The sequence below is a fragment of the Gallinula chloropus genome (assembly GCF_964237585.1).
Source record: "Gallinula chloropus genome assembly, chromosome: 21".
Lineage (NCBI taxonomy): Eukaryota > Metazoa > Chordata > Aves > Gruiformes > Rallidae > Gallinula > Gallinula chloropus.
Genome location: NC_140106.1, coordinates 10,043,424 through 10,067,003, shown reverse-complemented (window position 1 = coordinate 10,067,003; position 23,580 = coordinate 10,043,424). Strand labels below are relative to the sequence as shown.

The window sequence follows — 23,580 nt, the reverse complement described above, 5'->3', positions numbered from 1 at the left end:
TGGCGTTGGCGGGAGGTGCGGCGGAGCGGGCGGCGGACGCGGGGCCGGTAGCGGGGCCGCTATGAGCGAGCTGCGGCAGCGCCTCGGCCGGGAGCCCGACGGGGCGCAGGAGCCCGAGGAGAAGGTGGGACGCGGGTCGGGGACGGGAGGGAGGAAGGAGAGAGGGAGGGAGGGAGGGAGGCCGGGGGGATCGGCGGCGGGGCGCGGGGCCTGCGGCGGGCGGGCTGCGCGGGGCCTGTGGGGCGGGGGGGGGGGGCACGACCCCCGCCTCAGCTCACCGGGCCCTGCCCCGTCTCACCGGGCCCTGCCCCGCCTCACCGGGCCCTGCCCCGCAGCCCGGCCGTGTGCCGGGGGCTGTTGCAGCGCCTGGTCCGCCCGCCGCTTCGTTTATTCACCCCCCTCCCCCCCTCCCACCCCCCACTTCCCCTCCGCAGCCCCAAAACCTCCCGAGCTCGGCCCCCGGGGTGGGGGGGGGCGCAGTTTGTGGCCGCGGCTGGGCCACCGGCGCCGGGTCTCACCGTGTGGGAGAGGCGAGGTGCGGCCCGAACCCCGGTGGGGGGTTACAGAGCCCCGCAGCTTCCCTCAGGGAGGGTTGGGGTGTCTACCGAGGCACCCCCGGGTACATCCGCTGCTCGCTGAGGCCTCGGAGCTGCGTTTTCAGCGGGGAAGAGCCGTGAAAAGAGAAGCCGGCTCCTGTTTTCCCCCCCCCCAGCCCCTCTTCCTTGCCGAGCTGTGTTGCTCCCAGCTCGGCCGCCGCGCGTCATGTCGCCGCCGTTGTCATCTCCAGCCCGGCGCCTCTCCCCACACAAGGGGGGGGGGGGAGGAACGAGAGGGAGAAGCCGGTGAGGAGAACTTTGTAAATGGTAATTCCAGGGGCAAAAAGGAAGGGGAAGAGGTTCTACTCACTGTGTCGGTGTTTAATTCGTCTGTCTTGGGAGCCACTCCTCTGTTTGTAGCATCCTTATGGCTGCTCCCCTCTCCTCCTGCCCTGGGACAGGCTGCCCAGGGGGTGTGGAGTCTCCTTCTCTGGAGAGATTCCAGCCCCATCTGGACACCGACCTGTGTGCCCTGTCCTAGGGAGGTGCTTTGGCAGGGGGTTGGACCCCATGGGCTCTGGAGGTGCCTTCCAGCCCCTGTGACTCTGTGATTCTATGAAGCACACGATCCTGAGGAGCACAAAGCCGTCAGGCAAAAGGTGTTTCACGATTTAAATGTCACTTTTCCAGCTGTTCAGAGTGGCAGTTGAACCCCTGCTAGGAGCTGCACAGCCAGGTTGGAGGAAGTTTTACAGTTCTGATGTGATCAGGGGGAGAACTGGGACAGAACTGGGACCAGTGCTGAGAACTGGTCGTCTCCATGTCGGTGTGAAGCTTCAGCCTTTCTGCCTTGGGGTGGTTTGGGGTTGGTTTTTTTTTTGCTCTTGCAATTCCTTTGAGCCACTTTGGGATGAGCAGTACAATATACATGTTCCTTCTCTCTAGTGAGGTCACTTCAAGTCGTCTCAACTCAAAAGCAACATCAGAGGAGCCCTTCAGAAGGCTGGTTGTATGTATAAAGTAGTAGCTGTTGTAGCCATCCTACATCCCAATTTACTGACCTCCAGTAGCAGTATGATGGCTCCTGTTTTGCTGTTATGGTGCTCAGGGCAAAGCTGTTATTCTCTGGATAATTAACCTTTCTCTCAGTTGGAGTTTACTTCCAGCAGAAAACCTTCAGGGACTTTTCTATTCCAGGACTTTTGTGGGAGTTGGAAGACGTCCCTCAGCAGCCTGGAAGGACCAGTGCTGTGTAACTGGTATGCAAACAAACTCCCCCAGCCACGCTGCAATCTTGCTTGAGCTCCTTGTGATGTGTTCCTAAAGAAGGTCAGAGGGCCTCTATTTTGAGTGCAATCTTGTTATCTCCAGGCCAAGTGTGTTTTTTTCCATATAACCAGCTTCTGAAGGGCTCCTCTGATGCTGCTTTTGAGTCGAGATGACTTGAAGAAGGGCAGAGACTGGCAGGACAAGGGGGATGGAGTGAAGCTGAAGGAGGGAAGGTTCAGGTTAGATATTGGGGGGAAGTTTTTTCCAGAGAGAGTGGTGAGGGGCTGGAACAGGCTGCCCAGAGAGGGGGTGGGTGCCCCATCCCTGGGGGTGTTCAAGGCCAGGTTGGCTGGGGCCCTGGGCAACCTTGTGTAGCTCCAGGCCTGGAGGTTGGTGTCCCTGCCTGTGGCAGGGGGGTTGGAGCTCTGTGACCCTTGGGGTCCCTTCCAAGCCAGACCAGTCTGGGATTCTATGATTCTAGGATACTAGAGAGAGGGAACGCTTCTGTTGTACTGTTCATCCCAAAGTGGCTCAAAGGAATTGCAAGAGCAAAATAAAAACACCCCCAAACCACCCTGAAACCCAACAAAAAGACAAGATGTTTCCAACCATTGAGGAACAGCTCCTCTGAGGTCTCCTAACAAGAGGAGGCAGTGAAAGGAGGCAGAGAATTTCCCCAAACCCTTTAGATCAGGCATGGTGGGAGGTTACCTGGTAACAGTAACCCTGCTGTTAGTAAAACCCAGCATCCTGCTTTCTGTGGCAGAAGATCTCAGCAGCAGATTTTCTCTTTCCTCCCCCGAGCTGGAGCCGTGAGCTGGAGCCGTGATGTTGTTTCAGTGCTGAGGGAATTGCCTGGCAGAGCCTGGGAGTAACAGCAGCATCAAGCCAGCACAGCAGGATCACTCCTGTGCATCCTGCCCATCAGGGGTGTGAGCCTGCCCAGCGCTGCTTGAGAGGGGAGATTCCCCTTTCTGCTTTGTCATTCCTCTGCTTTGCCAAGAGAAGTGATTTAGCCACATGTTTTGTGTTGTAGAGAAACCCTCATGACTTCTGGAAGGAGCTCGTGCTGTGGCCAGCAGGGACAGGGAGGGGATTGTCCCTCTCTGCTCTGCCCTCCCCAGCTGGAGTCCTGTGGCCAGAGCTGGGGCCCAACACAAGGAAGATGTGAGGCTGTTGGAGAGGGGTCAGAGGAGCCACGGAGATGCTCAGAGGGCTGGAGCAGCTCCCCTATGGAGAGAGGCTGAGGGAGCTGGGCTGGGTCAGCCTGGAGAAGAGAAGGCTGTGGGGGGACCTCATTGCAGCCTCCCAGTGCCTGAAGGGAGCAGAGGAACAGGAGGGGAATCAGCTTGTTAAAGGGCAGAGACTGGCAGGACAAGGGGGATGGAGTGAAGCTGAAGGAGGGAAGGGGGAGATGAGATATTGGGGGGAAGTTCTTTGCAGAGAGAGTGGTGAGGGGCTGGAACAGGCTGCCCAGAGAGGGGGTGGGTGCCCCATCCCTGGGGGTGTTCAAGGCCAGGTTGGCTGGGGCCCTGGGCAACCTTGTGTAGCTCCAGGCTGGAGGTTGGTGTCCCTGCCTGTGGCAGGGGGTTGGAGCTCTGTGACCCTTGGGGTCCCTCCCAACCCAGCCCAGTCTGTGATTCTATTGAAAGAAACAGGTTAAGAGGAGGTGTAAACATCTCGTCTGGTTTTAAGATTAGACCCAGCCAGTTGTATTTCAGACTCGTTTGCACTTTGCTGCTTTGATAAAGGGCAGCAAGAGGCTGGTTTCACTTTCTGGTCCTCCCACCCTTGCACAATGCTGCAGCTTTGGTGCTTTGATGTTTCCCTCCCTGCTGGCACAGGGTGATGCTGGGCTGGGACCGCTCGGGGCCCCGGAACACTTCCCGATCGATCTGTGTGGAAACCCTTGTGCAACGCAGAGGCTGCATCACAGAAGGGACAAAGCCACATCTGTTTGGCCTGTGAGGTCCCTCTGATCCCCTCCAGGGAAGCTTGCTTGGTTGCTTGTGCTCAGCACCCCTTTTCTTGCCCAGAGGATGAACCGTTAGGTGTTTGTGTGTCGATACCTCCGATCTGATGACGGAAACACCTTCTGGTGTGTCGTTACCTCCCAGATCCCACTCCCCCTGGGTCTTTGCAACCCCATCCCTTTGCTTTGTGGGCTCATCTGTTAAACCAGAGGTCAGTACCACTTCTCCTGCGTTGCATGCATCCCATTCTATCCCCTTTTGTCTTCCAGCTTCCAAAGAGAATGGGCAAAGTGCAAGAGAAGGTGGTTTCGTTGTGTTTGCAGAGCTTTGTGTGACTCAGCATTGAGGACAGAGGAGATCTTCCCTTTTCAGGCCTTCTTTTGCTGGGATCTTGTCTGAAATCAGGGTGGGGGCACCTCAGTGGTGTGGGTTTGCATGGCTGGGTTCTGGTGTAAGTGGGGGGGGGGTTTGCAGGGGGGGCTTCTGCAAGGAGCAGCTAGAAGCTTCCCCCAGGCCCCACAGAGCCAACACCAGGTGGCTCAAGGCTGGAGTCGTTGCTGCCCAAGGCTGAGCCCATCAGTGAAACCCCAACCAGCCCCTTTGTGCCCCAGAGAAGGAGTGAGAAGATGTGAGGAGCTGTGCAGGGACGAAGGGCAGGGAAGAGGGGGAGGAGGCACCCCAGGTACCAGCAGAAAGATGCCCCTGAGCCCCTGGAGAAACCCATGGGGGAGCGGGTGTCCCCCCACAGCCCATGGACAAGGCCCAGACCCCCCCTGCAGCCCCTGGAGAGGCCCCAAGCTGGAGCAGGGGGAGACAGACAGGAGCTGCTGTGACCCAGGTTGGAGCAAACCCCTGGCAGCACTTGCAGCCCGTGGGGAGAGACAGAGAGATGAGAGAGACCCACAGCAGAGCCAGTTTGCTGGGGCAGGGGCACTGGTGACCCCCCAGGGACCCACGCTGGGGCAGCTGGGGAAGAGCTGAAGCAGGGGAAGGGGGTGAGGAATGACCCCCCTGGCTAAGAAGGAAACCAACTTGTGAGGAACTGACCCAAACCCCCATTCTCCCAGTCCCTGCCCCTCCCCATGCCACTGTGTCCTGGATAAAGTGAAGTCTGGGAAGCAGGGAGGGGTGTGGGGAGGTGCTTTAAGCTCTGGTTGCACTTCTCACTCGACTCTAGTGTCCCTGGGGGTGCAGGGCAGGGTCATCAATGAGGTGGGATTCTTTTATTCCTTGTTGAGTCTGTTCTGCCCTTGCTGCTGATTGCAGAATGATCTCTCCCTGTTCTCATCTCCTAAGCCTCTCAATAGATATTTTCTCCCCTGTCCAGCAGAGAAGGGCAGTGACAGAGCAGCTTTGGTGGGTGTCTGGCCTCCAGCCAGGGTCAAACCACCACACTCAGGCATCCCATGTCCCATGGAGGGGAGGAGGGCACTTCTATTTCCAGGCAGGCTTATCTGGGCTGCAAATCACACCCCTACGTCACTTGTGGCTTTGTTTACCTACCCCTTTGTCCCTGGCAGTCGGTGTCATGCTGGAAAACACTCTCCCTTTTAAAAGAGGAGGCAGCTGCAAGAGCAAATGGAAGCAGTCCCTGCAGCCACTGTGCTGCCAGTGGCCCATGCAGGTGACTTGTTCCACCCTGCAGCACTCAGCACCTCGTTGGATGCCCATTTTTTGGGGGGGAAAAGGGGTGGTGGTGAGTTGCAAGGAGCATGGCTTCACTGATGCAAGGGGGCAAATGTACCTGTGCTATCCACAGGGTTTGGATGAGGACTCTGGTTCCTTCCAGCCTGGCTGTGCAGCTGACTGATGATGTGACTGGTTGTCTGGCTACACCTGGTGCAGAAAGGGAAAACCCCTGGAGTCTAAGCTTGGGATTCTTGTGCTTCCAGGCATTTTGCAAGGCTTCCCTAGTGACCTGAAGTGCTTTGAAGATGCTGAGCTAAGTAGTGAATGCCAGTGCTTACAAAGGAACTGTCCCTTAGGTCTGCTCAGGAGGGTGAAAGCTGCCTGGTGTGCACTGGAAAGGATGCAGCAGCTCCAGTGTTGGTGTTTAGCTTGGGAGAGGGTGAAGGACATCCAGAAATAACAGTGCAGGTGCCCTGAAGGTTGAGGCAATTTTAAATCCTGCCCCTCCCCAGGTCACAGGGATGCTCCCATTAGTTGGGAGTTGGTGATAACAAGAGCTTCTTGGAGGACCAAGGCAAATAAACCACTGCAGGGATGCCTCTCTTCATCACCCTCCACAATTAAGAGAGGCAGAAGTACAAGCCTGCTTCCAGACCCACCCCAAAGGCTTAATTATTTCAATATATCTGACTGTTAGTTCAGGCTTGATGCCAGGCATCAGTTTGCTGGGCTTCTGCTGAAGCTCCAGCCTTGTTTCTTCTCCACAGAAAGCACAGGTCTGGTGTGAGGATACATTGAAATCTTCCTTGCAGGTTGGTGCTGAGCTCTGTGTGTGTTACACCAACCAGCCTGGACCTGTTACTGGTGTTTCTAAACCTGCTGAGTACCATCACCAGCTCTGGGTCCACACTGGAGCTGAGGGAGCTGCAGGCAGCTCAGTGTTTGCTTTGGATAGTGTTCAGCTGGTGCTCCTTTGAGCTGCCCTATCCCTTGTTTGGGATGAGGAGTTCCATCCCAGGAAGGTTTTTGTCATCTGAAGGGTTGGATGAGGCTGCCTTGGGCTGTGAGGAGGTCTTTTCCTTCCCAGTCTGCACAGAGACTCCCAAAGCTCAGGTTAACCCCCCCCAAATGCACATTGCCTTCTGCTGCTCAGCCCTTTGGACAGTTCAGAGCTGGCTCCTGGTTCCTGTCCCAGTTTACTGACTGGGGGATTTATTTCTGCCTGGGCTGGAGGGGCCACGTTCCACCAGCTTGTGTCTCTCTTGGTGGTATCTGAAAGGTGGCTGATACCTCCAGGCTGATGTGCTCTCTGAAGTGCTCTCACTGGCTCTGGGAGGATCTGGGAGCTTCTTTCCAGCTTCCCTCTTGCTGCTCCAGCCGTCTGTCCTTGCTCCTGATGGTGATCTGTTCCTGTGGGTGATAAGGGCTGTACAGTGCAGGGTGATGGAGGGTGGCTGTGGTTCATCTGAGGGGTGTCAGACACACAGTCCAGGAGACACTCAGGTCATAGAATCCCAGACTGGTCTGGGTTGGGAGGGACCCCAAGGATCACAGAGCTCCAACCCCCCTGCCACAGGCAGGGACACCAACCTCCAGGCCTGGAGCTACACAAGGTTGCCCAGGGCCCCAGCCAACCTGGCCTTGAACACCCCCAGGGATGGGGCACCCACCCCCTCTCTGGGCAGCCTGTTCCAGCCCCTCACCACTCTCTCTGGAAAGAACTTCCCCCTAATATCTAATCTCCCCCTTCCCTCCTCCAGCTTCACTCCATCCCCCTTGTCCTGCCAGTCTCTGCCCTTTAACAAGCTGATTCCCCTCCTGTTCCTCTGCTCCCTTCAGGCACTGGAAGGCTGCAGTGAGGTCCCCCCACAGCCTTCTCTTCTCCAGGCTGACCCAGCCCAGCTCCCTCAGCCTCTCTCCATAGGGGAGCTGCTCCAGCCCTCTGAGCATCCCCGTGGCTCCTCTGACCCCTCTCCAACAGCCCCACATCTTCCTTGTGTTGGGCCCCAGCTCTGGACACAGGACTCCAGCTGGGGAGGGCAGAGCAGAGAGGGACAATCCCCTCCCTGTCCCTGCTGCCACCCCTCTGCTGATGGAGCCCAGGATCCCATCGCCCTTCCCAGCTGCCAGAGCCACTGCTGGCTCAGGGGAAGTTTCTCACCATCAGAACCCCCAGGTCCTTCTCCTCAGGGCTGCTCTCAAGGCTGCTCTCAAGGTCCTTTCCCTTCTCATTCCTCCAGGTTTGTCTGCAGGCACAGCAAGGTCTCCAGCTCAGTAAGTGCCACAGTCACAGAGGGATGCCAGTTAGATCCAGGAGAGCCCAGCACTGAAACCTGTCTCCAAAACCTCTCCATCACGGGTTTCAGAGGGGGGGGGAAGCATGTTCCTTCCTCAAGCAGTAGGAAATTCTGGGGGAATGCCAGAACCAGCAACCTATTTTTGCTCACTCTTGTATACAACAGCTTCTCAAAAAGGACTCAGAGCCCAAAGCATTTACCTTCTTGATTTCCTGGAATAAACAGAGCCTGGAGTGGGTGCTGTGTGTGTGTTGGGGGCCAGGCAGAGGATGAACTTGTGCTGAGTGAATCATCTTTGCTGACACTGAGGTCAGGCTCTTGTCTCAGACACTCGTTCTGCTGATGCAAAGTGCACGTTCCTCCCATCGCATCCCGCTGGTGGCTGCAGGAACATGAGCTGTCCATGGGAGTTTTCTGGAGTTATTTCAGTCCCTGTGCAAGCAAACATGCTTTTTGGGATGTTATCTGCTCATGGTCTCCCTTTTTAGGCATGCCCTGATTCCTGTGAGTGCTTCAAAGGGGAGTATGTTATTTCTTGGATGTGGAAAGGAGTCCTAAATAAACATGAATGGAAACCAGAGCTTGGGGTTTTTTTGAGGCAGGGAATTAAGTGAGATGCCAGCTTGGTGGGCTGTCTTGATGAAGTGACACAAGGAACTTGAATTTAATTGCCCTGTTGATAACTTCACAGCCCAAGAAATTCAGGCATTTCCCTCCAGACCAGCACAGGACATCAGCTCCTTCGTGTCCACCCATGGAAAGCCAATGCTTTGTTGAGACCTGGGCACAAATCAAGCCTGGGCACTTCTTTGCTTCTCCCTTGGAGTGTTTAAAGTCCACAAACTTCTTCTCTTTCACCCTTCTGAGTGTGTACACTTCTAAAAGAGAATATCCCATAACTGGGGAGTAAGGGGAGGGGTTTTGCCTTGATGTCACCTCGAGGATGGAGGTTCTGGGGGATCTGTCAGAGGTAGATCTGGCTGTGGCAAAAGTTCTTTCCAATGTTGGTGCAGAACTCCCTGTGCTCCAACTTGCAGCCATTGCCCCTTGTCCTGTCTTCAGGACATTGGCTTTGATCCTGCAACTGTGGGACACGGGGGGAAATGGCCTGAAGTTGGAGCACAGGGAGTTCCCCACCAACATGGGGAAGAACTTTTCCCCAGTGAGGGTGAGGGAGCCCTGGGACAGGTCTGCCCAGGGGGTGTGGAGTCTCCTTCTCTGGAGAGATTCCAGTCCCATCTGGACACCGACCTGTGTGCCCTGTCCTAGGGACCCTGCTTGGGCAGGGGGTTGGACCCCATGAGCTCTTGAAGTCCCTTCCAACCTCTCTGATCCTGTAACTCTGTCATTCTGTGCTCAGAGATGAGAAGAGCAGAGGCTGTAGTACAGTTGGTCCCTGTTGTTCCAGCTGTCAGTTTAATTGCCTGAAAAGGCAGCTGTGTTTCCCTCTGTAACAGTGTATTAGCATTCTCCATCACTGCTTTTTGTTAAAATCTGGCAGGAAGGCAAAAGAAACCAGCACCAAGAAAGGTGCACAAATCGTGGCATTTCTTGAACTCATTTAATCCACCACCCAGCACCCAATACTCTGTATCAGGCAGCAGATTTTTGGCAGGGAGATAGCTGCCTTGTTTCCATGGCAACTGAGATCAAGTCATAGATACTTGGGCAAAAAAACCACCCCAGTGCTCAGAGCTTCTGCTGTGAGAAAACCCCTTGAAACATGAGCACAGCCTGCTTACTGCATGCCCACAGGGGAGAGCTGGTTGAGGAAGACTATGACAACTCATTCCCTGTGTGTCTTTCCTTAGGGTGATAAAATACCTGTTCACAGATGTAGTGTAACTGGGCTCATTTCACAGGTCACAGGTTGGTACCCAGTTTGCTTTCCTCTGGTTCATCAGGAGAAACAAACCTTGCAGAGCTCAGTGGGGTTTACTCTTCTCATCATGATTTGGGTGGAAATTAATGACTTGGGGCCTCCTTATCTTGAATTTATTCCTGTGTTACTTATTCCTTGGATTCTTAAAGGAGCCTTCAGGATTGAGGTGATGATTTGAAGGAGAGCTGGGCTTGCCTACGGTGCTGACCAGGCAGATTTGCCTGGAGAAAAAGCCCTTCTATTTAATAACTCCATGTTGGTAACAAAAAGCCAGTAAAAGCTGCTGCATCTGATTGTGTTTTAATAGACTTAATGCTTCCACCATAAATGAAATGGAAAAATAAAGGCAGATTCCATGGTCACTGGAGGGGAAGTTTGCTTTGCTCTTCCTAATGGGTGTTAATCACTTCCTGGCTCTGTATCCCACACATGGATTTCTAACAGCCTGGCACCTGTTGGTGCTGGGTGCCCAGCCCTCCTGCCTGGGAGGGGAGAGGCAGGGGGGATATCCATGCCTGAACTAGCAGGAAAAATTGAGGCAGGAGTTGTATGCTGAGAGAATATGGAATAAATAAGAGAATGTGGAATAAATGCAGCTGGAGAGAGTTTACATCCCAGTGTGGGATTGCTGAGAGGTGATGGGGATGTGTTTTTTGGGTGGGCTCTGGTTCAATGAGACCCCAGTGCAAGATTGAAGCTTGTAGGTACCAGTGTTGTGCTGGGTTAGCTGCAGTCTCAAGGTCATAGTTGGTTCAGGTGTGATCAGATGGGTGTGAGGATCAGCCTGTGGCCGAATAGCTTTGGATTCAGGAAGAGCCTGGGCAGCAAGCAAGAAAAGGCAGGAAGAAGGTCCATGGAAGAAAGGTCTGGTGGCTGGGGAAGGGAGATGAGTTGTGATTTCTGTGGTAACTTGCTGCAAGCCTGAGTCTCTCCAGGCTTTTGTTTCAAGAGCAGAAATAGGAGAGACATCACAGAAGAGAAACCAGAAACGGGTTTCTTGGGGGACCAGCAGAACTGATGGCAGATCCCATCTGTTAGCCCCAGCTTCCCTGTTTGTGCTGGCATTGTGGACACCCTGTGAGCAGCCCAAACCCACCCCCTGCAGTCACAGGCTCTTTGCTAAAAGCTCTGCCTCTGTTCCTCAGCTCCCATTTTCACCAGCAGCATCCCTCTGTGAGCATCACTCCCCAAGTCCTGCGCCGGTTCCCACCCTTCGCTTGCTGCTCCAAGCTGCTTTGCAGGAAACAGTGCCATCTGATGATTTTCCTTTGGGAACAGGGATCTGGCTGGCTGGGACTGTGGGGATAGCAGTGCAAATGTGAGGGAGGGTGTTCCTGAGGCAATGCTGCAAGCTGGATTAAGAAGCCCAGGCCAGGGTGCATCACCTTTAGGCTTAAACAAGTTGTTCAGCATCCCGCTCCCTGCTCAAACTGGTGATTTGTAGGCTGATGGTTGCTGCAATTTGCATGAAAGGTATAAAAATAGTGTCAATTAGTCCTCTCCATAGCCTATATCTGGCACAGTGTCCTATATAATCACAACTCTCTGCTTCAGGGAGAGATCTAAGGAGGGAGAAGAGCAGATTCCTGATGCTCTGGGTTGTTTTCAAAGCAAAGCTATTAAGATGTGTGTTAGCCCTGACTCAGGTGAGTTCTTCCATCAGGGAAAGTGCTTTCTGCCACTTCCCATCAGGCTGGAATTGAGCAAGACGTGGTGGGAATGAGTTCAACACTTAATGTTGAACCTTGACAACATCCCTTTATCTTGACAAACCTCTTGATTGCCCTCTTTGTGCTCCCTGGAAGTAACGTGGTGATGTTTGGTGGAGCCCTGGGTATTGCGTGTCTCTTGCACAACCTCTCCCATTCCCAGGGCTGATGGGCTGAGGTGGGGGAACAGTGGGATGCCTGTGCTGTCAGACTGATCCAGAGAAGCTTCTCTCCTACTCTTGGGAGACCAAAACACAAGGTTTGGATTGGTGTCACACTGGGGATGTGGTTGGCATCGATTTAGCTGCACCCTCCTGTCAACACAGGATCATGGGCTGGGCTGTGGCAGGGATGGTGACTGCCCCTTCCAGCAGCTGTTGGATTTGCTCTGTTACAACATCAGGCTCCTCAGTCTCTTGAGCTGGGCACTTGCTTTTATCCTTGCTGTTCTTGGCCAGGGGAAGGAGGGAGGGAAGGAGGCAGGGAGGAAGCCATCAGCACTCTTTCCCTTTCTTTTCATCTAAGAGCACTTTGCGAAACTTCTGGTCCCCTGGGCTACAGGGGGAGGAATAATTTGCCTGCTTTGCACTTAGCCTTGCAGTGTTAGTGCTTTGGGGGATAGAAAGCAGGGACACTGCCTTGGATCTGCTCCCTGCTTTCAGTGCCCAGGCCTTTTACTGCACGGCTGGCGAGCTGGGGACGTGCAGGAGATGATGGAGGTTTGGGCTTGCATCTGAAATCAGCCTGAGGTTTTGGGTTTTAGCCTGTGCAGAGGATGGTGCCCTGGGTACCTGAGCACCTCCTTGCTCCTTTGGTTGGAATCAGTCACGTTAATTTGGGGGTTTTAGAGATGTGCAACAAGAGAAGAAACACCCCCCATACCCCCATTTCCTAAAGGTAATCCAGGAAACCAGGAGGGGAAGACTGAGCCAGGCTGGAATTGAAGCTTTTTTTCTGTTGTCTAGTTTGCTCCCAGGGGAATTGTGCAGAGAAACCTCTCCTTGGAAAAAGCACAGCAAGAGCTCTGCTGTGGGAAACAGACTGTAGCTCAGTACAAAACACTGATGTCTCTCCAGAGAAGGAGACTCCACACCCCCTGGGCAGCCTGTCCCAGGGCTCCCTCACCCTCACTGGGGAAAAGTTCTTCCCCAGATTGGTGTGGAACTCCCTGTGCTCCAGCTTGAGGCCATCACCCCTTGTCCTGTCCCCACAGACACTGAAAAGGGGCTGCCCATTTCCCCTGCATCCCACCCTTCAGATATTGATAAACATTAATAAGATCCCCCCTTAGTCTTCTTTTCTCCAGGCTGAACAGCCCCAGCTCCCTCAGCCTTTCCTCACAGGGGAGATGCTCCAGGCCCTTCAGCATCTGTGTGTCCCTCCTCTGGACTCTCTCCAGGAGATCCCTGTCTGTTTGATCCCAGGGAGCCCAGCACTGGACACAACACTCCAGGTGGGACCTGGCCAGGGCAGAGTAGAGGTGGAGGATCCCCTCCTGTGACCTGCTGGCCACACTCCTCCTGATGCCCCCAGGATCCCATTGTCTCTCTCAGCCCCCAGGGCACACTGCTGGCTCATGGTCACCCTGTCACCCAGCAAGATCCCCAGGTCCTTCTCCACAGAGCTCCTCTCCAGCAGGTCACCCCCAGCCTGTCCTGATTCCAGCGGTTATTCCTCCCCAGGTGCCAGACTCTCCACTTGCTTTTGTTGATCCTCATCTGGTTTCTCCCTGCCCAGCCTGTCCAGGTCTCTCTGGATGGCAGCACAATGAAGGGATGAAGCTGCTTTGTTTGCAGAGCTCCCAGTGTTTGTCAGCTTGGCTCCCTCCTTCCAAACACGCTCTCTTTTCCGGGAGGTTTAAAATAGCCCATGGTGTGAGGCCAGGCACACAGGCTGTGCCTTGCCTGATGCACCAGCCCTTCCCCTGGAGTGATGTTTTCCTTCCTTGCTTCAAGGAGCAGGGCGAAGCTCTGCCACCGAAATGAGGGGTGAAACGTGGAGCTTTGGATTTGTTCTACTCAGGAGCTGCACCAGAGGGAAAAATGCTGCTGGGGAGAGAGTACAGGACTGTCTGGAAGCTGGGAGGGTGTTTGTAACCCCACCTCAGCAACTTCCTGGAGTTATTTACCCCCAAGGGCAGGACTTTGCTCAGGGCTGAGTGCTGGAGCAGTCCAAGGGGCAGGAAAGCACGTGTGGTTCTTTCCAGGACGTGGGGTTTCTTCTGCAGCCTGAGAGGATGGTTGGGCTGGAGCGATAAGCCGTGCTCTTCCTCTTCAGCTATTTGAGGATGGGCTCAGGGATATTTTTAGTGCCCATGTGTGAAGGCAGAACTTGAAAAGTCCATCTGGAAGCCTTGAGCCTGTCTACTTGGAGGCCTTTCTGTGTAATTCGGGCAGTGTTGCATACTTGGAGCTCTGCCTGGGGACTGGGAGGCCTTGTAAAAATTCCTGCTAACAAGCCCATGTTCCAAGGGAAGGGAATCTCCTCTGTGGCTGCTGCTGAGGCTGATAGAGGGTAAAAGCCATCGTGTGTGTCACCTAAAACACTTGCTGATGATTCTCATGGGTGTAACCCCTTGTCATACCCAGAATATTTTCTTCTTTTCTCCTGCAGAAGTTGCATGGTAGTAAGTGTTGCATCCCATGGGCTGGTCTTGTGTCTCAGCCAAGAGTGTCAGCACTGTGTTTGGTTTAGCAAAGCTCTTTGTCTCTCTTAACTTGCAGGAGTCAGAGTCTGAGAACAAGCTGGATGGAGAGACAGCGTCCGACAGCGAAAGCAAATCTGAGTTTGGAGGATCACCCCCGGTGCCCACGTCGGATGACACTCCAGAGGTCCTGAACAGAGCTCTCTCCAACCTGTCCTCAAGGTAGAGCTCACTGAGCATCATCCTGCTGCACTACCAGGGCCCCTCTTGTCCTCCCTCCCCACAGCGTTGGTGTGTGGTGGCTGCTGGGAGCTGAATCAGCAGCTCTGAGAAGCTGCTCTCTGCTTCCCCCACAGCAGGCAGGAAGGTGCCCCCGAGGCCAGGGAAAGCAGAAGATGAGGGTGATGGAGAACAGAGTGGGGTGCTCAGGGCTGCTGTGTGGGTGAGGAGTGCTGTGGGAGGGCTGCCTTGCTGTGTTGCTTCCTCTTGGCACATGAAGAGAGGTCTGGCTGGGGTAGGAGATGTGGTGTTCAGCTTTGACAGGGCTCTCAGCAGAGACCTCAGCTGCTGTGGCTGATGGAACACCACTGGTGTGATCTACTTCTGCAGGAGTGCCTGGAAAAGCCTGCTGATAAGGATGAGATCTGAGACCAAACAGAGAATGTCTTCTACAGACTGCTTTGGGGAGAAGAGGAGGAGTCTCTGCTGGGTGTCCTGGGAGGATGGGAGAGGTTCAAAGCAGGATCTCTTGGAGAGCAGTGAGGGTGTAACACACCAGGGCCCACATCTCCTCTTGAAAAGGAGTGCAGAGAGGGGTAACAGCCCCCATTTTATTTGGACTTACTGTGCAGCTTGTCCAGAAACCTGTAGCAGAGCAGGAGCAGATGCTTTCTTGTCCCATTTGAGTGCCCTTAGAGATGCTCTGTGCCTGGCTAATGCTTTCTGCATTTGGTTGAGGTTCACAGCAGGGGAGACTGAGCTGCACTTTAGCCTTGCAGCTGCTGCAAGGCAGCCTTTACCACTGGCTCAGGGTCTCTCTGCAGCACTGAGAAGAAATGTGGGGTTTCCAGGGCTCAGCCTCCTTCCCCTGATGGGCAGAGAGCAGAAGTACTGTCCCCCTTCCTTGCTTTGTTTTGACTTTCTCTTAATGTCTTTCCCTCTCTCTGGACTAGATGGAAGAATTGGTGGGTAAGAGGCATCCTCACACTGGCAATGATCACCTTCTTCTTCATCATCATCTACTTGGGACCCATGGTCTTAATGACAATAGTAAGTGCTCCAGAGAGATGCCCTGATGTTCACAGCAGCAGGGGACAAGCTTGCTGGGCCTGTTGCTGGGGTGGGAGAGCCTCCTATTTTGGAGGTCTCTAATCAGCTTGCTGGATTTCTCTCTCCATGGAGGAAACCTGGAAGGAATCTGTGACTTGGCTGCAACTGAAACCAATGCAAAGGGGTTGTTAGAAACCTCCTGCAGAGGAAAGGGGAGGGGAACACAACGTGGTGAACTTCTCATGTTGGATTAGGAGACTCCTGCCAGGCTGGGAGGGACTGCTGAAGTGTCTTCTGCTCTGCATGTGCATGATTTTTACCTCCTTGAGGAAAGAGATGTTTAACCAACATGCATTACAGCTTCTGGATGTCTTTCTGTGCAGGTGATGTGTGTCCAGATCAAATGTTTCCATGAGATTATCACTATTGGCTATAATGTGTACCACTCATATGACCTACCCTGGTTCAGGACACTCAGCTGGTGAGTAAGGGGCTGCTCCTGATAGATCAGTATCTTGAAAGAACCCGTATTGCTGAAGTTTCTCCTGTTATTGATGAAGTTTCTCCTGTTATTAATGAAGTGCAGAGATTTGAAGCCCATGATCTGTGCAGGGGGCTCAGGCATCACCCCTTGGAGAAGCCCCATGACGCCTTGGGTGGGATGGGAGATTTTAGGTGATTGTGAAGCAGGACTGGGACGTAAGGGCTGGGGAGAGGGCAGGAGCAAAGGCTTGCTCAAAGCACAGAGCAGCTGCTTTTAGGGTGCACAAGCCTGTTGAGGAGTGCCATCTAAAGGCAGAAAACCCTTGGAATCAGAGGGCCAAAGCCAGACCCTGGTGGTGTGCTCCATCACAGGGTGGAGCAGTTGTCTCCAGCCTGTTTGCAGTGTCCCAGAGCAACGTTAAAGACCCTCAGGGATCAGCTGTTTTCTGTGTTTCTCCAGAAGGCTTTTAGGGTTCCTGCTAACGAGCTTCTGCCTCTGGCACAGGTACTTCCTGCTCTGTGTAAACTACTTTTTCTACGGCGAGACGGTGACGGATTATTTCTTCACCCTGGTTCAGAGAGAGGAGCCCCTGAGAATCCTCAGCAAATACCACCGCTTCATCTCTTTCACCTTATACTTGACAGGTAGAGATGGGGTTTTCTGTTGGGTTCTCTTGTTTTGGCTGGTGGGAAAAACCTCCTTGAACTCCTCTTGTCCTGAGCACTGTGTCCAGTGGAGTATCCACAGCAAGTTATCTCCATTAGACCTGTGGTTGGGTGTGTTGTGAATCAAGAAATGACATTGAACAGAGTCTATAAATTTGACACCATCCATGGTTTCTATTCCTGGTCTAGTGGAGAGTGTCCCCATCCATGGCAGGGGTTTGGAACTTGATGGTCCCTTCCAACCCAAACCATTCTATGATCTCTGCTCTTCAGAGACTTGGCTGTGTGTTTAGAGTAGTGGTGGCAAATCTGTTACATGAGGCTGTGTAGAAGGAAACTCTGTAGTATGAGACAACCAGGCTCAACTGTTCATCTATCCAGGTGTTACTTGTAGGCAGTGGTATTTTGGGACCAAAGATAGTGTGTTTTCCCACTCCTCACATGAAATCCTAAGTAGCTGTGCTGTGGTAAAAAAAACTGGTAAATTAGACTTTCTTATTTCTTACTGTTGAAGACACTTTCTCACCATTTACTTTTCTTCTGTCTCCCCTCAGGTTTCTGCATGTTTGTCTTGAGCCTGGTGAAGAAACACTACCGCCTCCAGTTCTACATGGTAAGGTTCAGTGCAGGGCCTGGCTGCTCCTGGTTGGAGGCAAGGAGGAGGGATGGTGTAGGCTGCTTGAAAACGTTGTGTAGAGCAGGACGTGTCAGCAGATGCTTCTGTGCTGGTTGTGCATTGTAATGCTGCCTGGGAGAAAAGTCATTGAGCCAGACGGGTTTTAGGAAGCTGGCTCTCACCACATTGCCCTGCAGCTGTATTCTTCTCTCTCTGCACCTGTGGATGCTGTTAAAAAAACTTCCTGCAAGCTGAGAGGACTGCACTGGGTTGCCACCAGTGAACTGGCAGTGTCCCCCTTTCCCCTGATGTCGGGAAGGTGTTGTTCAGGTTTGAGCAGCTAGTTTTGCTTTTCAATATATTGAGCATGCAGGGAGACATCTATCAGCTGTCAATCAGCCTCTTCTGATACAGTTAGAAGGCTGAGTGAGGTGTGTGGGGTAAGGGTGAGCATTTGGACCAGCAGAAGTCTCCCCAATGAAGGTCCAGAGGAGGCCACGGAGATGCTCAGAGGGCTGGAGCAGCTCCCCTATGGAGAGAGGCTGAGGGAGCTGGGCTGGGTCAGCCTGGAGAAGAGAAGGCTGTGGGGGGACCTCATTGCAGCCTTCCAGGCCCTGAAGGGAGCAGAGGAACAGGAGGGGAATCAGCTTGTTAAAGGGCAGAGACTGGCAGGACAAGGGGGATGGAGGGAAGCTGAAGGAGGGAAGGGGGAGAGGAGATATTAGGGGGAAGTTCTTTGCAGAGAGAGTGGTGAGGGGCTGGAACAGGCTGCCCAGAGAGGGGGTGGGTGCCCCATCCCTGGGGGTGTTCAAGGCCAGGTTGGCTGGGGCCCTGGGCAACCTTGTGCAGCTCCAGGCCTGGAGGTTGGTGTCCCTGCCTGTGGCAGGGGGTTGGAGCTCTGTGATCCTTGGGGTCCCTCCCAACCCAGACCAGTCTGGGATTCTATGATTCCATGAAGGTCACCTTTGGGCTTTGCTGAAGAACATGCCCATAAATTACTGTGGGTGACTGTGCTCTGCTCTTCCTGACTTGCTGTCTGTCCTGGTGGAGCTGCATGCCAGCAGTGCACACGTGCATGAGGGGAGCTAACAGCATCTGATCCCTGCCAGCCATGGGGGGTGGGCAGTGTCTCTCAGCAGGCTGGACTGCATGCTGTCTTCTCTTCCAGTTTGGATGGACCCATGTGACGTTGCTAATTGTTGTCACCCAGTCACACCTCATCATTCACAACCTGTTTGAGGGGATGATATGGTGAGTTGCCGGGCGTTCGGAGTCGCTTCGTTTCCCACAGCCTGACATGAATGACCATGGCTTGAGTTAAAACTGTTCTTAACAAAGAATGGCCCAGGAGAAGGTGCTTCTTGTGAGGGACCGACCTGGTTGCAATAGAAAAGCAAAAGATCACAGGATCCCTCAGCTGAAGGTGGCTGTGGGGGTGCAGGGACCTTTCAGGTGGCATCGGGGCCGTGTAGGTGTTTTCTGTTCATACCCACGTGGAGCAAAGGGATGGGAAAGTGTTGGGGGGCAGTGCTGTCAGCCTCATGTTAGAAGCAGCTCTGTGAAAGGAAGGGGAGTGCAACCTGCCACCTTACCCCACGCAGAGCTGAAGCCCCTTTGGTGGTCTCCCCAAACCAGCAGTGCCAGGAGCTCAGCTTGGCTGCTTTAAACTCACATGTTCCTCTGCACCCCACGACCGGCCCCGGGTGCTTTGGGAGCCTCCTGCTAACACACCACCTCTCTGGGGGACAAGGGACCGTGGTCTAACAGCATGTCATGTGTGGCCAAAGGAGATGTGGGTCCACCACCTGCTTTGGAGTCTGGAGAGCCAGAGGAAGCTCCCCAAGGTTTCCTTAGGAGCTTCAAGTCGTTGCACCTTGCGTTGCGCTGGAGTGGGAGGTGTTGATGTGGTGGCACTGCAAAGCATCTGAGGAAGCAACTGCTCATATGTTTAGGTCTTGGAGTTGTCTGATCTTGGTTTGATCCTTCTCCCACCCAGGTTCATCGTGCCCATCTCCTGTGTGATCTGCAATGACATCATGGCCTATATGTTTGGGTTCTTCTTCGGCCGCACACCGCTCATCAAGGTTCGTGATGCTTTGGTGGATGAATGGTGCATCTTGGCTTCTCAGGCTCTTAGTCCTATGTTCCCTTGTTTCATGGCTTCTTGTGGCTCTGAAGCCAAGGTTAACTGGGTTAAACTGGGGTGCATCCAGCCTTTGAGGCTGTGGAGTAACGCAAAGCCCTTTCAGACCGAGGTGTTAGTGTCACCTTCAGACCAAACTCTCCTTTGTTGTTTGTTGGCACCTGTTTGTGTTGGCCTCAGCACCTCACAAGCCAGGCAGGGCTGTGGAGATGCACGGTGTGTAACTGCCTCCTGCTCTCTCTCTCTGACAGCTCTCCCCAAAGAAGACCTGGGAGGGTTTTATTGGAGGATTTTTTGCCACCGTTCTGTTTGGGTTGCTGGTGAGTAGCAGTCACTGTGCTCTTTCATTGCTCTTTTGCCTTCCTAGGGTGTCAGTGTTTTATCTCAAAAAAGCAGTGAAGCTTTAAGATCTCCCAGCTCTTGTCCAGGGCTTCATGTTTCCCTTAACACCAGGGCTTGCCCAGGTCCATGGCTGTGGTCTGTTCCTTGTGCAGCTCTTGGAGTACTGGAGGAGGTTTTTAGTCCCTGGTAGAGCCCGGGACATGTTCATTACCCTTGAAACCTTCTCCTGCTGCTGTTGGATGAATGCTGTGTGTCGTTGCAAGGACTGTGCAGGGAAAGGACTCCTGGAATATTATGATGATCCCTGTGTCTGGGTGCTGATTCCAGCCCCTCAGCCGAGTGGTGTGGCCCATCTCAGCCCCTTCCTCCAAGGCTCTGTTCCTCCAAGGCTCTGTTCCTCACTGCCTGCTGAACAGAGGCACCTACTCAACGAACATGCTTACTCTGCCTTTAGCCACTTAGTGCTCCTCAGCAGAGTAATCTTCTTAATGAAGCCAGCAGGGTGGCTCCCTCCATGCCATGTCTCCTCGAGTGCCCTTTTCCCCTGAGACCAGCTCTGCTCAGCACGATGTTAATCCTGGTTTGTCTTGCTGTGTCTGTTTTCCCCTCTCTCCTTGAAGCTGTCCTATGTGATGTCTGGGTACCGGTGCTTCACCTGTCCAGTGGAGTTCAACAACGACACCAACAGCTTCACAGTGGACTGTGAGCCATCCGAGCTGTTCCAGCTGCAGGAGTACAACATCCCCTTGGTGCTGCAGTCCGTGGTGGGCTGGGTAGGACTCTCTCTGTTTATTTTGGATCTTATTTATTGGGATAGGAACTCCCAGTGAAAGAGATGGGGGCTTTATTTTCATGGTCTTCAGAGGAACGTGAGGAGGGCTGATGGTGCCTCCATAATAAGGGAAGAGTTAGCTCCATGCTGCTTGAAAACCCCAAGGAACCGTCCTGAGTCTGGTGGGACATGAACCCACTTGAAAACCAACTGGTCTAAAGCCTGGAGAGCACAGCAAGTGGTGAGCAGCAGTGGTCAGTCCCATGAAAAGTCCTTCCCTGACATGGTTTCTTCTCTCTGCAGAAGACAGTCCGGATGTACCCCTTCCAGATCCACAGCATCGCGCTCTCCACTTTCGCCTCCCTCATCGGGCCCTTCGGAGGCTTCTTTGCTAGTGGCTTTAAGAGGGCCTTCAAAATCAAGGTGAGGATGCTTGGAGGTCCTTTACACTCATGACATCATCTCCAAACAGTCCCAGTGCTCTAAGGAGCAGCTGGCTGGGAGTTTTGGGAAGGGGGAGGATGTTTCTTTGGTCACAGATAAAATGCTGGGGATGGATCTGGATTTATTTTTTTGCCTGAATGGGGAGAGACCTTAAAATTTCAGCTGTGATACTCTAAACCCTGCTGCAGTGGGGTACTAGAGGTAGAGGAAGAAAGCCCCAGTCAGGAAATTTTGCAATCTGAGGCTTCCCTTGATGTCTTGCAGGCTGGTTTGATGTGTAAACAGTCCCTGCTCCGTTCAGATGCCTTGAAAGGCAATAGAGGGTTGCAAGAGATAAACACCCTTCCTTGCCCTTTGAGTGACAGATCTGAGCTAAGCCTTGATGTCCTTTGGGCACTGGTAATCTTCAGAAAGGAGAAACTTTTAAAACCAGGGAGAGATTAAACAAAACATCTTCTTAGCCTGACTTTTGCCTTCTGGGAAGAATTAGAGCAAGGGTATAGGAGTGTCATGTGCCCAGGGGGTGGGAGTTGGAGAGTGGTAAGTACAACCCCTTCTGCTTTGCACAGGACTTTGCCAACACCATCCCAGGGCACGGGGGTATCATGGACCGCTTTGACTGCCAGTACCTGATGGCCACCTTTGTTAACGTCTACATCGCCAGCTTTATCAGGTATTTCAAGCTTCATCAGCTGTTTGGGGCCCTGTCAGATGATGTACAGGCTTGTAAGAAGGGAGAGCTCTTGTCCCTGTGGTGTTAATGTCTAAAAATACAAGATAAATAAAGCAAGGAAATGGAGGCTTGAAATGGAGAAGCATCTTCCAGCTGGGCAGTGCAGAGCTGGGAACACAGCCCCTCTTTCCCAAGGGCTGTTATTCCAGTCCCTCTGAAAGTCCTGTCAGTCCCTCTGGCATCCCTGTGAGCCCTGAGAAGGCTTCCCAGAGCCCAACAAGCAGAGAAATAGCATTTTGTAGCATTAACAAGTATAGTGTTTGGCCAAGCATAGAAGTCTGTGGGTGCTTAGAAGATGTACTGCAGGAGTGGAGGAGCTGTCTGTGTGTGGCTGCTTTACAGAATCACAGAGTCACCAGGTTGGAAAAGCCCTTTAAGATCATCAAGTCCAACTGTCCCTGTCCTGTGCTAAACCAGATCCCTGAGCACCTCATCTGCCCTTGTTTTAAACACCCTCAGGGGGTCACTCAGCCCCTCCCTGGGCAGCCTGTGCCACAGCCCCACAGCTCTGCCAGGGAAGAACTTTTCCCTCCCATCTGCTCTGACCCTGCCCTGGGGCAGCTTGAGCCCATTGCCCCTTGTCCCATCTCCTGTCCCCTGGCTGAAGAGACCAACACCCACCTCTCTGCACCCTCCTGGCAGGGCAGGGGAGGTGGGGAGAAGGTCTCCCCTCAGCCTCCTCTTCTCCAGGCTGAACACCCCCAGCTCCCTCAGCTGCTCCTCAGAGGATTTGCCCTCCAGCCCCTTCCCCAGCCTGGTTGCCCTTCTCTGGACTCGCTCCAGGGCTCCAGGATCTCCATGTCCTTCTTGTAAAGCACTTTAGTTTTAGGACTTTAGACTCGTCCTTTAGTTTTGAGGGGGATCATTTGCAGATGAGGGATGGTGCAGAACACCCTTGAGACACACTGGGTTGGTTTGGGAGTTTTTTGGTGTTTCCAGCTCAGCATCCCATTTTGAATCCATTTCCACATCTCAAATAGAATCCAACTCCATGGGTAGGAATGGGCAGGAATGGGCTCTCACTTGACACATAGTTATTTAGAGGATTGCACTTGGCTTCCCAGATCACTGAGACTTAAGGATGTGACTCATTGATAATGCTGCTCTTGTCTTCCAGAGGTCCTAACCCAAGTAAACTGATCCAGCAGTTCCTGACCTTGCGGCCAGACCAGCAGCTCCACATCTTCAACACGCTCAAAGCACACCTTGTTGACAAGGGGATGCTGGGGAGCTTGGAGGACGCCTAAGACACCTGGGTGATGGGAATAGGACTGAAACCAGACAAGCCTCCTTGAGGAAATTCCTGGCTTGCCTGATTTAAGACAATAACAAGGCCTCATTTCACTGTAACTTCTCTTCCTTTCTTGGTAAATGTTTGCATTTGTGGGTTTTTTTAAGTAATATATTTATAGAGCTTTGGTTCAGATGAGCAAATCTTGGGTTTGTAGCTGAAAAGGAGGTAAAGCTTGGAAGGACTGATGGGTGAAGTAGGAGGGTTTGAGTGTCCTCCTGGTCCGTTCCAACCTGGGATGCATGTGGGCAGAGCCCAGCGCTTGCCCTGGGTGTGTTCACACAGGGAACAGGCAGAGTGTTGTCTGTACAGCCAGGAGCTGGCAGGGCAGGTGAAGCTGTGCAGCTCCTGGGCTGTTGTGCCAGGAGAAGCTGTGCAGCTCTCAGGCTGTTGTGCCAGGTGATGCTGTGCAGCTCCCAGGCTGTTGTGCCATGAGAAGCTGTGCAGCTCTCAGGCTGTTGTGCCAGGTGAAGCTGTGGAGCTCCTGGGCTGTTGTGCCAGGAGAAGCTGTGCAGCTCCCAGGCTGTTGTGCCAGGTGAAGCTGTGCAGCTCCCAGGCTGTTGTGCCAGGTGAAGCTGTGCAGCTCCCAGGCTGTTGTGCCAGGAGAAGCTGTGCAGCTCCCAGGCTGTTGTGCCAGGTGAAGCTGTGCAGCTCCCAGGCTGTTGTGCCAGGTGAAGCTGTGCAGCTCCCCGGCTGTTGTGCCAGGCTGCGTTCCCCATGGCAGCTCTGGGACCATCATGTTCCCTGGTGATAACTGTGACAGTGACATTAACTTGCCCAGGGAACCTCAGAGATGCCCATGTGTGGTCTCCTTGCCCAGTGAGCACAAGGCTCAGCTAATTGCAAGAAGGTCTTGGACTATTCCAGCCCCATTTCCTCTGC

The 23,580-nt window shown here is 53.5% G+C and overlaps 1 protein-coding gene across 1 annotated transcript; it reads left to right on the top strand.

The window, feature by feature from the left end:
* The first annotated feature begins 25 nt into the window (after positions 1-25).
* CDS2 (CDP-diacylglycerol synthase 2) lies at positions 26-22,746 on the top strand. Its single transcript, XM_084274030.1, has 13 exons — positions 26-124; positions 14,019-14,161; positions 15,112-15,208; positions 15,592-15,689; positions 16,197-16,336; positions 16,912-16,970; positions 18,142-18,224; positions 18,970-19,057; positions 19,368-19,436; positions 20,079-20,231; positions 20,534-20,653; positions 21,244-21,347; positions 22,525-22,746. The coding sequence occupies exons 1-13, from the start codon at positions 62-64 to the stop codon at positions 22,652-22,654; spliced, it is 1,347 nt and encodes a 448-aa protein (XP_084130156.1). The 5' UTR covers positions 26-61; the 3' UTR covers positions 22,655-22,746.
* Positions 22,747-23,580: the final 834 nt, after the last annotated feature.

Bases quoted from the DNA above. Each gene is read 5' to 3' on its own strand.
- CDS2 (XM_084274030.1), top strand. From the start codon at position 62: ATGAGCGAGCTGCGGCAGCGCCTCGGCCGGGAGCCCGACGGGGCGCAG. The intron at 14,162-15,111 runs GTAGAGCTCACT...TCTCTGGACTAG, and splicing joins CTCTCCAACCTGTCCTCAAG to ATGGAAGAATTGGTGGGTAA. The intron at 15,209-15,591 runs GTAAGTGCTCCA...CTTTCTGTGCAG, and splicing joins CCATGGTCTTAATGACAATA to GTGATGTGTGTCCAGATCAA.